At 36.5% G+C, this 12,101-nt stretch overlaps 1 protein-coding gene across 5 annotated transcripts in view; it reads right to left on the reverse strand.

The window, feature by feature from the left end:
* IDE (insulin degrading enzyme) overlaps nucleotides 1–12,101 on the reverse strand; it is a 93,757-nt gene that overhangs the window by 51,030 nt on the left and 30,626 nt on the right. For all 5 annotated transcript variants that reach the window (XM_086378594.1, XM_086378593.1, XM_086378596.1 and 2 more), the window contains 3 exons: nucleotides 11,517–11,701; nucleotides 9,484–9,691; nucleotides 6,229–6,398 (listed from right to left, as the gene is read on the reverse strand). In XM_086378594.1, the coding sequence (XP_086234720.1) occupies nucleotides 6,229–6,398; nucleotides 9,484–9,691; nucleotides 11,517–11,701 (563 nt within the window). The remainder of the gene's footprint in view (nucleotides 1–6,228; nucleotides 6,399–9,483; nucleotides 9,692–11,516; nucleotides 11,702–12,101) is intronic.

Here is a 12,101-nt window from a genome sequence, read left to right on the forward strand (position 1 = left end):
TGATGAAAATTTCAGTACTGTGGTGAAGGTTAAGTGAAATCATATTAGGTAAAACGTCTGCCCAGTGGGTGGCACTTAATGCTCATACAATAAATAATAGTTCCTTTTCTTCTAAGAGTGACTCTTCCTCTTCTTAAGACAATCCTACCCACCCTTCAGGAAAATTCAACTTGCACCTCCTCTGAGATCCTGGAGAATTTATTTCTAGGCAATCATAAAGCAGGAGGAATAGTACAGTGGTTAAGGGCACCAGACCTGGCTCTAGCAATCAAAAGCTGAGTGACCCTAAGCAATTTAATTACCTCTCTAAAGTCTTAGTTCACTCATCTATAAGATAGAAATAATAAGGGCATGTACCTACTGGGGATATTGTGAGAATTAAGTTAAATAATCCAGGCAAAGTGCTTAGTGCAGCAATCAATAAAAATTGGCAAGGAGGAAAAAAGAGAAAATCAAGTCTGAGATTATACTCCAGTGAAATTCTGAGTTTGACTTGCCTCTCCAACTAAACTAAAAGTATCTTTAGTGCAAAGACATTAATTTACACTTCTTTGCATTTTCTAATGCACTTTACATGTAGAAGACCTTTAAAAAATTACTTGTCAACAAAGAGAGAATCTGAGCGTATGTATAATACCGTACTCAGATTTCTATAATCCTTTGTGGTATGTGCTACAAAGCATAACTGTCATGTAACAATTAAGACAGAAAAACATCACCTGTATCTAAGTACAGCCCCACCCTCTGTTTCCAGGTGCCCTCCCACTTTGTCTTTCTTTCCATTAAGGAGTGCCTGTTTTGTTTCCCTCACCCACATCCTGATTTTTTTCTATTTCCTTTGCTGACTGACTAAACCCAGTTGCTCCCACAGTGTCTGCTGGGTTAGGTTTAGAGAAACAGATCACTAAGAATAATCAGAACTAAATTTTTCCTTTCCTGTTCCAAACAACTTTAAAAAATTCAACTGCTTCTGCTTTTATTTCATGGAGAGGCAGAGAAAAAAAATTTTTTTAAGGCAACAGGGCAGAGAAAAGGCATAAAATTTATCAGCAACTGTGGAACTATAACTAAAGGTGTATGTGAGTGACAAATGAAGGGGCAAAGAGAATGTTATCACCAACCAGTGGTTCAGCTTAAAAAGAGAACAGGAGAACATTTCTCTAATAACACTGTCCTACAATCACTGCATCAAACCCACTGCATCAAGTTGTGGTTGCCCCTCACAACTTCATGGCAAAGACTTTTTTAAAATTTTGCTATTTTTCACAGCTGTGTGTGTGTGCTCTGTCACTCAGTCATGTTTGACTCTTTATGACCCCATGGACTTGTAGCCCACCAAGCTCCTCTGTCCATGGGATTCTTTTTGGCAAGATTACTGGAGTGGGTTGCCATTTCCTCCTCCAAGGGGATCTTCCTGACCCAGCAATTGAACCTGCATCTCCTACATTGGCAGGAGGATTCTTTACCACTATGTCACTGATCCTCTATCATACTGTAATTATAGAACCTCTCATTTACTGAGTACTATTAGGACCAGACTTTTGGCTAACCACTTTATACCAACCAGACATGGGAGGAAACTGAGGCTTACAGAAGTTAAGAAACTGGCCTACTCTTGGCTGGTCAGTGGTAGAACAATGATTCAACCTCAGCACAGCTCGCCATCAGAGAACAAGCTTTACATCACAGAGGAATCTGCTACTGGGAGGTGGGATTCCTGGCTGAAGTCTGAGGCTAGAGAGATCACATAGGGAGTTAATGAGACACGTGTGTGGAGACAGATTTAGCACATAACTACAAAAATGGCTTTCAAACAAAGGAACTGACTCTAAATAGCCTTTGCCTATCTCTCTTTCTCTAATGAACTGCTTTTATCTTTTACTTACTTACTTACAGAAGTTTTTATCTTTTACTTACTTACTTACAGACGTTCTTATCTGCTATACTGCTTTGGAAACATTTTCACTTTGTCTTTTTTGTGTCTGTACTGAACAGAAATTTTAAGTTTTAATGTAATCAAATTTATATTTAAATATATGCTTTACCATTAAAAATATGGTTTGTGATATGTATGCTTGAGAACACTTTTCCTAGCTTAATATTTTTTTAAAAATATTTTCTTCTAAAAGTTATATAAAGTTTTTTTCTATAATTAGGTCCAATCAACCTAGAATTTATTTTTGTGCATGGTGTGAGAGGAGATCTAATTTTATTCATCTCTACCAGTCATTGAAAGGTCCACCCTTTCCTTACTCATTTGTCATGTGCCTCTGTCTTATGTCTAAGTTTCCAAACATTTGTGGATATGCTTCTAGGGTTCATAACCTGTTCTACTGTTATCTTCAGGTACTTTTGCATCAATTTCACTGCTTTAACAACTAAAGTCTTGCTACCTGGTAGAAGTAGTGTCTTCTTTGTTGTTCTTCGAAATTATCTTAGTTATTCTTGGCCCTTTACTCTTTCATATTAATTTATAATCAGATTATAAGATTATTAAAAAGAAAAAAACAAAAAAAACCTCATGCTTTCAAATGGCACAATACTGAATTTAGATAAATTCAGGGTGAAATGTATCTTGTAATATTGAGTTTACCCATCCATGAACATGGTTTATCTTCTCATTTACTCAGGCATTCTTTTACATCCATTATATATTTCTTGCTCCTCTGTTAGTGTTATTTTTAAATACCTTATAGCTATTTTTATATTATGAACGAAGTATTTCCTGTAGTATTTTTCTAATTGATTACTATCGATACAAGAAAAGGGGTCACCCAGGTGGCGCTAGTGGTAAAGAATTTGCCTGCTAATACAGGAGACTCAAGAGACTCAGGTTCAATCTGGAGAAGGCCATGGTAACCCACTCCAGTATTTTTGCCTGGAGAAGCCCATGGACAGAAGAGCCTGGCAGGCTACAGTCCAAGGGGTCACAAAAGAGTCAGATACAACTGAAGCAACTGAGCACACACGCAAAATACAAGAATGCAATTTTAGCGCTTCTCTTCTTTTGACAACAGTGGTGAATTATCTTATTTTTGATGATTAATCTGAAGATCTTGAATTTTTTCTGCAATCATATCATATGGAAGCAAGAAGTTTTCTCTTTCTTCCTTTCAACCTCTTACTTATCACTTGTTTTTTCCCTTGACTTCCTGTAATGACTGGTACCTATAGCAGAGCTGAACAAAAAAAGTGATTAGAAGGTATTCTTCGTTTTTGTCTTTCAACAGAAATCCCTTTGAAACTGCAGAATTAATCATGTTTGACATAAGCCTTTATCAACTCAAAAAGAGTTTTTTTGTTGTTTTGTTCATGAATGAGTGCTTTTTTGTTGCTTTGTTCATGAAGGTGTTTTAACAAATGCTTTTCTTGAGTCTACTGAAATGACTGCCTATCACTTTGAATTACTTAAACTGTGGAACCCACTCGATTGTGAGGAAATAAATTTAACGTATTGAAAGATCTAAATTAAAAAAAATATATATATATAACAGAGGGTACCAGACTACATCTGAAAATATAAGATAGGTAATGTTTGGTAAAACTTCTGTTCCAGTGGCTTACATGTGTCGTGAATAAAATGTACTGTGGGTTGTATAAAGAAAAGTTTGAAAGCCACTGACCACTTTTTCAGTACATGAAAAAGTACTGTTAAGGACAAGCATTTTATTGTAAGGTTTTCTTAAAACCACACAATGCTTGATCTTTGCTCATTTAAAAACACCTAGCTTTAAAGTATTATTAATATTAAAATAAACCACATTCCCTAGATGGACAAAATGGGCCACATTCATAGAATCATCTGAAGTTACTAAAAAATAATAATAAAAGTAACTTAAGTATGATTCTGACAAGGTTTGTTCTGCAAGAATAACTTTAAGTAAGGGTATTTATTACAGCTTTTATCACATTTTCAAACTTGTCTGTGACCTTAACAATGGACAGAACCTCTACTCCAAAAAAGCTCAACATTAGTTTATATTTCTAAAATCAACAGGTAACTTAGTGTTTGCATTCCTTACATCACACTTTCTGTACTTTTGTACCAAGTCTGGCTAACTCACCTCTCAGCTGTTTATATTACTTCATACTTTGTTGACTAACTGCCTAGCCTTGTCAGAGGTTATGAAAACAAATATGCTCCCAAATTCCACCTCTACATAATTGACCATTCAATGTTTTTCTTCACTTATCACTCCTGATACCTTAAGATATCTTACGATTGTTTTGTGTTTGTGACCAGAGGCAATACTGCTCACCTTATTCACTGGATTTATTTCTGGAAGATCTGTGGCTGCTTCCTGATTATGCTGACTGTGATTTATCACCAGTGAGACCATTTTAAAGGAGGCAACTCCCAAAAAAGAGTTCTAACACGTTCTGACAATAGCAGCATTGTTGGTGGAAGCACCTAACCTGCCAAAGGGACTATTTAAAGGACAACAGTCATTGGATGTAGTGATTTTGAAATTTGGTTTTTAAATTCATATTCCCTCGATATACCATGTATGCTCATGTCCTCTATAAAAGCCACTTTTCAGAAAATTAATCATTACATAGACATTTTAAGGACCATAATATTCACCTTAGCAAAGATACAAGGTGCCAAGTGTTACAAGTCTAAAGAATACAGTATCGCTGCTTCTAATTGGAGTTTTTATAGACTCCTATTTTGCTATGCTAATTCCCTGGTTGCTGCTGGATATATTGGAATGATATTCAAACTGAAAGAAGGCTGGCTTCATAGTCTTTTTCAAAAGTCCCCAAAATAAACTTATAAGCATAAATTTAAGTACACTAAACAATCTATTTTTTTTATGCTATTTTATAATCCCCAAAGCAGTGTTTTAAAAATCATAGCAACCTTTCACAATGATTACATCTGGTAAAGTGGGAATGGCAACGGTCAATAAAGAAAAGGGCAACTTTTTGTTTTTGCTTTTTTAAAACATACTTTTGTATTATTTAAATATTTTAGCTGTACTTTTTAATGAAAAACTGAATAAAGAAAAAGGGTACAATTACAAAATCAGGTATCTTTAAATTTATTTTATGCTACTCCCTGTCATCCCATCTCTAATCTTCTACTAGGATGTTGCAGCACTTTGACAGCAGGGACCTTGTATATCTTCTACAGTCAGGCCTGGAGCAGACGCCATGCATTTACCTATCTATAGATAGTAGAGGCAGAGGCAATGGGAGTAGGGGATTCAATAACCCTTGAAGTAGACATCCTATTTATTCAGAATAAAGAGCTCTATTATCTCCTCTCCTTGAAATGCTGGTTAATATCTACTCACAACTCTTAACTGCTCTGCTCCTGAAATAGCTAGACTCCTATTTGTATGGGATGGCCAGAGGTACCCTCTAGAGGGCTAAATAACTGGTTAGGCCACTGTTATTACAATTTTGAGAATATCATTTCATATATTACATTCAAAGTCCAATGCCAGAATCCTTCTGTTGTGCACCTTAAAATTACATAATATTGTACACTGACTACACTTCAATTAAAAAAAAAATCCAATGCCAAGAGCCCAACTCTTATTGACATCTTTTTTTTTGAACTACTAGCCAAAATGTTACTCATCCGTTAAAAGAATGATTACCACTTCATTCTTACTATTTCTAAAATCTAAATTTAATTTTATATCTTGTTATCCAATAAACTTGTTTCATATTTTGTTACTCTTCCTTATCATTAACCTATCACCTTCTGCACAAAGCTCAAATACCTAAGCTTTAACCCTTTTTTTAGGTCAAATATAGGTGTTTCCCCAAAGACCTGCCAAACAACATACATGTAGGGGTATGGTTTAAGAAATATCAGGGCAGGACTTCCCTAGTGGCCCAGGGGCTAACAATCTGCCTTGCAATGCAGGGGACACAGGTTTGACCCTGGTCAGGGAACCAAGACCCCACGTGCCACAGAGCAACAAAGTCTCTGTGCTTCAGAGTCGACTCACCACAACTAAAGTCTGTTTGCTGCAACAAAGATCCTCATGCATGATGCAACTAAGACCCGACACAAGCAAATAAACAATTATTAAAAAAAAAAAAAAAGAAAGACCAGGGAGGAACAATGATATAACAACCACTTATCAGCTCCAAACTCTAAGGAGTTCTGCAATCTTCTATCCTAAGCTGTAAAATACAATACTGGGCAAAGAGGCCATGGTTTAAATGAGGTTAAGGAGAACTAATGCATTAAAGCCGCTGGTGACAAACCTGTTCCAAATTTACTGAAGGGATGTTTGGGATTCCCTGTAGCTTTTTCCAGCTGAAAGAGTCTCCAGGCATCGTTCATCACATTCTTCTCATGTTCTGAATCAACTGCATTCACCTCTCTGTCTTTGCAGCTCTCATCAAACAAGGGGCACAGGAAAAACTGTGCAAATCTAAGGGTGTGAAACATAATTAACAATTTGAAAGTTGTTATTTTAAGAGTGGCCTCAGAAAAATGTTTTAAAAAAATGTTTGAAACTTAGGAAATAGGAATTCTACAGAATCAGAGAAAACTAAAACTGCTACAAAGAGAAAAGGAACATAAGTTCTAAGTAATATAAGAAAAAAATAATATTATACATATGTAAATTCAGAGAACTCTACCCCAGATATGTCACCTAATTAGTGAAAATATAAAAAGATTAACCTCTGATTTTGACAATTCCCATGTGTTGTTACCGTATCACCTAGCAATTCACCAGTTGGGTATCCTAAAATTCAACTCAATTGATATCATGAGATCTCACAGGTCCTACAAGACTCATCCCTCCCTCTCACCCCTTCCTCTCTGTCCCCAACTTCAAACACCAACCACAGGTCCAGGTTACCTGGGCTTCTGACCAACCGCTACAGATCACAGATCAGAGGCTCCCACAACCACCTCCTTGGGTGCAATTAATATTCTAGATCAGCTACAGGACTCAGAGAAACATTTTACTTACTAGATTACTGAATTTATTATAAAAGGATATGATTCAAGAACAGCTAGATGAAAGAGATGTGTAAAGCAAAGTATGTGGGAAGGGTACGGAGCTTCTATGCCCTCTGGGTAGGCCACTCTCCCCACATCTTCACTTGTTCACCAATCTGTAGGCTCTCCAAACTTCAAAAGAATTGAGTAAATCACTGGGCATTGGTGTCTGAAATCAACCTCCAGCTTGTGGACTGAAAGTTCCAACCTTCTAAATACAGGGCTGGTTCCCCTGGCAACCAACACTTAGCCTCAAATTATCAAGGGACTTTCCTAAAGTCACTTCATTAAAATAACAAAATGCAACTTTATGGCTCTCAACACTAAGGAAATTCCAAGAGTTTCAGGAGCTATGGTCTAGGATAAGGGACAAAGGCCAAATATATATTTCCTAATATAAATCACAATACAACAATAAAAAGTCAGGGCAGACTTGCAAAACAGTGGGGCAGATTTGTAAGACAACAGCAATCTAATCTATCTATTTAAGATTTGCAATTTGGGATGTTTATAAAAATCTCTGTTGTACATGGCTAATTCTCCAAGAAAGGAAAACGCTGCTGATAGTTCTCAGGCAATAAATATTAAATTTAGTTTTAAGTGCAATTTCACTAAGACTCAGGCATTTTAGGACAAACTAAGTGACCTATTTAAAAGGCTCTATTTGAATATTTTTCCTTCTTAAGAACTTTATAATTAGTGAAAAAAATAATAGTGTAAAAAACATATGACAGTGGTTTGACTAAGATATAATCATGGACTTTTATGAAATATTAAGAGAATTTTTAAAATTTAAAAGCAGTGGTTTGACAAATAAAATGGCGTGTAACTTTAACATAAGTAACCTATATTTTTCTTGAGGTTGTTCTTTAATAGTACTACCAAAGCTGAACTAAGATTCCTTTAGTTAATAAATTAACTCTTTTACACCAGGTTGCAATTTAAATCATGATTTCATATAGTAATTCTTAAATTTAGACCCCATCTTATAAAAAAAAAAAACATCCAGAATTCAGATAAAGCTGAGAGCAGAAACTGTCTGAACGGGACTGCTATTCAGTGGGCCCAGAGACTCCTGGGTTTACAAACGTCTCAGCAATTGCACCTCACAGGGCAGCCATCAAAGACACTGTTCCCACTACTTGGTATTATTTTAAGCACACAGTGAATACAGTCCTGTGCTAAGTACTGTACACATACCAGCCCGAAGGGAAACTCTATCTGGAGCCTATAATTAATGATATACGGAAACAGATAATTCTGGACATATAACCACTTTCACCTACCTCAATACACTCAGGCTGGGAAAAGTACCTAATAGCTACATACCATAGCTGGACAAAGCCACATAAAGGGTCATAATTCTGACACAGTATAATCAGTACTTTTAAAAGATGCCCTATACAAGCTGCTTTTTTTTTTTTTTCACTCTGATCCAAGTAACAGACATCCTCCATCATACAGAGATCTATTATATGAACATCTGCTGAGGCATTTGTAAAGCAGGAAATTAAATTCGGTGTATGATCCCAAGGAACTCATTAATGGAAGTCTTCTGGGGATACATACAAAAGATGATTACATCTCAAAGCTGCTGCCTAAAGACTGAAACATAAGCTAGAGTAAGTAAGAGACTACTCTGACCCAGTCCTGTATCCTGAACCCATGCCTTTGTTCTTCTGTTAATGTTCTTTGTGCTACAGAACAAATTCAAACTATTAGGTTTGGGGAAAAAAATGACTATTAATTTAAATAAGCAATTAAAGCTGAGAATTAAAAACTGTGAAATCAAACTTCATTATAGATCCATCAAAATCACTGCAGAATTACACCTTCTTGGTAACACAGAGAACTATAAAAATTCACCAAGGGAAAAATTACACTTTGAACAAACAATGAATCAAATCACTGATATAATGAAAAATTAAATACTGTTAGCCGCTTAGAAAATTGACCAAGAAATTTAATTAGCCTAATGGAGGCTGCTCCAGAAAATACTTTCACAAAATATCCCCAGGGTTGAAACAGCAGGTCAAAACATTCTGTATCCATTAAATATCCTTGAGGACTGAGGAAATAAAGGAGAACAGAATATTTAAGTTCTTGTATTCTGGAACAGAAATATGTTTGAAAAGATATCCATGACACGAGTACAGTTTATTCTTCATCATATGCCTCATATGCAATACCAGTTAGAATGGGAAAGGCTGGTGAAAATTTTATAGGTCAAAAAAACATTTTGTAGTCCTGAAAGCTAATTTAAAGTCAAGTCATTATTTCTCCTCTACTACAAAGTAAATATATAACATCACTCATTATTTTCTGTTTATAAAACCCAGGGGTCAAAAAGTACTGGTTAAAACAACAACAACAACAACAAAATACTGGTTAAAATATCTTGTTTAAGCTATAAAGCTGTGAAGACATTTTTGTAAAAATAGTAAGTACTGTTATTAACATGATAATTCAACAAAGTGAGATAATTCACAGGGTATTTTCAGCATTACCTGTCTAGCGCACCTTCTAGGTGTTCATGAGAAACATCAAAATAGTAATTGGTATGTTCTCCACTAGTGAAGGCGTTTGAACTTCCTGCATGCTCACTGAGAAACTGGCTGTATTCATTTTCTTTAGGGTATTTCTTTGTTCCCAAAAATAACATATGTTCACAAAAATGACTTAAGCCAGCAATATTTGGAGGATCTGACAATGAACCTGAAAGAGAAGGGAAAATATATATATATAATAAATCATTTATTTATATGTTGAAAGATACCAAGGACAGATGAATCACAGGTGATTTGGAACTTCTGTTAGCAATGGCAACTCCAACCATAATCACAGAAAGTTAGGTACAAGCTACTCTAAATGGTACAACTTACATTCTAGCCCTAGCTTTTGACATCAGTTTGCTGTCGCTGTTCAGCTGCTCAGTTGTGTCTGACTCTTTGCGACACTATGGATTACGCATGCCAGGCTCCCCTCTCCCCTTCACTATCTCCTAGAGTTTGCTCAAATTCATGGCCATTGCATCGGTGATGCTATCTAACCATCTTATCCTCTGCTGCCCCCTCCTCCTTTTGCCTTCAATCTTTTCCAGCATCAGGGTCTTTTCTAATGAGCTGGCTCTTTGCATCACGTAACCAAAGTATTGGAGCTTCAGCAACAGTCCTTCCAACAAATATTCAGGGTTGATTTCCTTCAGGATTGATCTCCTTGCTGTCCAAGGGACTCTCACGAGTCTTCTCCAGCACCACAATTCGAAAGCATCAATTCTTCAGCACTCAGGCTTCTTTATGGTCCAACTCTAATATCCATACATGACTACTAGAAAAACCAAAGCTTTGACTATCTGGACTATATGGACCTTTGTCAGCAAAGTGATATCTCTGCTTTTTAATATGCTATCGAGGTTTGTCATTGCTTTCCTATCAAGAAGCAAGTGTCTTTCAATTTCATGGCTGCAGTCACCGTCCACAGTGATTCTGGAGCCCAAGAAATTAAAATCTGTCATCATCAGATTGACATCAGTTACTTGGTGACTTTCAGCAGATACTTAGCCTCTCTGGACAGTAGTGTCCTCACACATCACACTGAGAGAAAGAGATGAATTGACTGTTTTTTAAGAGCTAGAAAATTCTAGCTTTTATATTTTATTGAAGGAGACAATATAAGGTGGTGCTAAGAGCGCAAGTTAGCAGGTCTACTAGCTGGGAAACATTGAGCAAAACATTTTGTTTCAGTCACTTTTTGTATATATACTTCACTTAAGAGAGTTGAGCAACTTCAAATTAGATGAGATTTGCAAGGCACACTGAATTGTGCGTGGCAATAATCATTTGTCCAACTTACGATGGTTATTATCTTATTTCCCCAATTCTAAAATGCCATTGAATTAAAAAAAAGTTTTTCAGAGAGGGAAAAAACTAAATGTACATATAGATTAGAAGTAACTCGATTAAAGCAGCATTAAATGTGGAAGAAAAGCGCACACAAGAATATAGGAAATATGCTACTCCTAGTGTATCAAGTGTATGTGAAAGTAAAGGCAGTGGAACTGTTACCATAAAGGATAGGAATGAATTTCCTTGCTGCTAAGTCACTTTTGCTGGAAACCTAATATGACACTCCTGGTAAAGGTGTGTGTGTGCTTAGTCGCTTAGTAGAGTCCGACTCTTTGTGACCCTGTGGACTGTAGCCCCATCGGGCTCTTCTGTCCATGGGGATTCTCCAGACAAGAATACTGAACTGGGTTGCCAAGCCTCCTCCAAGGGGATCTTCCCAGCCTGCGATCAAACCCAGGTCTTCCGCATTGTAGGTGGATTCTTTACCATGTGAGCCACCAAGGAAGCCTGGTAAAGGCAGGGTGATTTAACATAGACAACTGTAGAATACCAACAGCTGTACAGGGCTACTGCACACACATACATCAAACTCGTAACTGCCAGGCTTCCATTGCATAAATATGGAGAGTCCAAATAACTATAAACATGAGGTCAATGAAGCTGAACAAAGCTTAATTCACAATTTTAAATTGTACCTATGTGTACATCAAGTGCTGCTGATGATTTATCTGTTGTTGGATCACTGACAAGAAGTACTTTGATCCCATTGGCCAGCTCAAGTCCGCGGTATTCTCGCTTGTCTTCATGAGACTTGATGATATGATGTCCTATTCTCTTGATTGCTGGATTATTCATTTTGCTGTAAGTCTTTTTTTGGAAACTGAAAAGAAAAAAACTTATTAATTGTTGGATTGTGGTTTCTTTTTGTTTTAATGATCAAGGAGTAACAAGCAAACACATATATTATCAGAGTAAAAAATGTGTACAACGAAGCACACCTGGCATACAATACTAGTGTCAGGGGCACAACAGTGATTCGTTACACACTGATCACACAGCAAGTCTAGTCACCGTCTGTCACAAGACGAAGTTCTTAAAATGTTACTGACTACGTTCCACACATTCCCATTGACTTATTTATGACTGGAAATTTATACCTCTTAATCACCTTCACCAATTTTGCCCAACTCCCTCTCCATTCTTTCTGCTAGAAACCAAGGATTTTCCCTCTGCATCTATGAGGCTGTTTTGTTTGTTCACTTGATTTGTTTTTAGATTCC

This window comes from Bos grunniens, chromosome 26 (assembly GCF_055505025.1).
Source record: "Bos grunniens cultivar Pamir isolate PY7600 chromosome 26, Bosgru_T2T1.0, whole genome shotgun sequence".
Taxonomy (NCBI): Eukaryota; Metazoa; Chordata; class Mammalia; order Artiodactyla; family Bovidae; genus Bos; species Bos grunniens.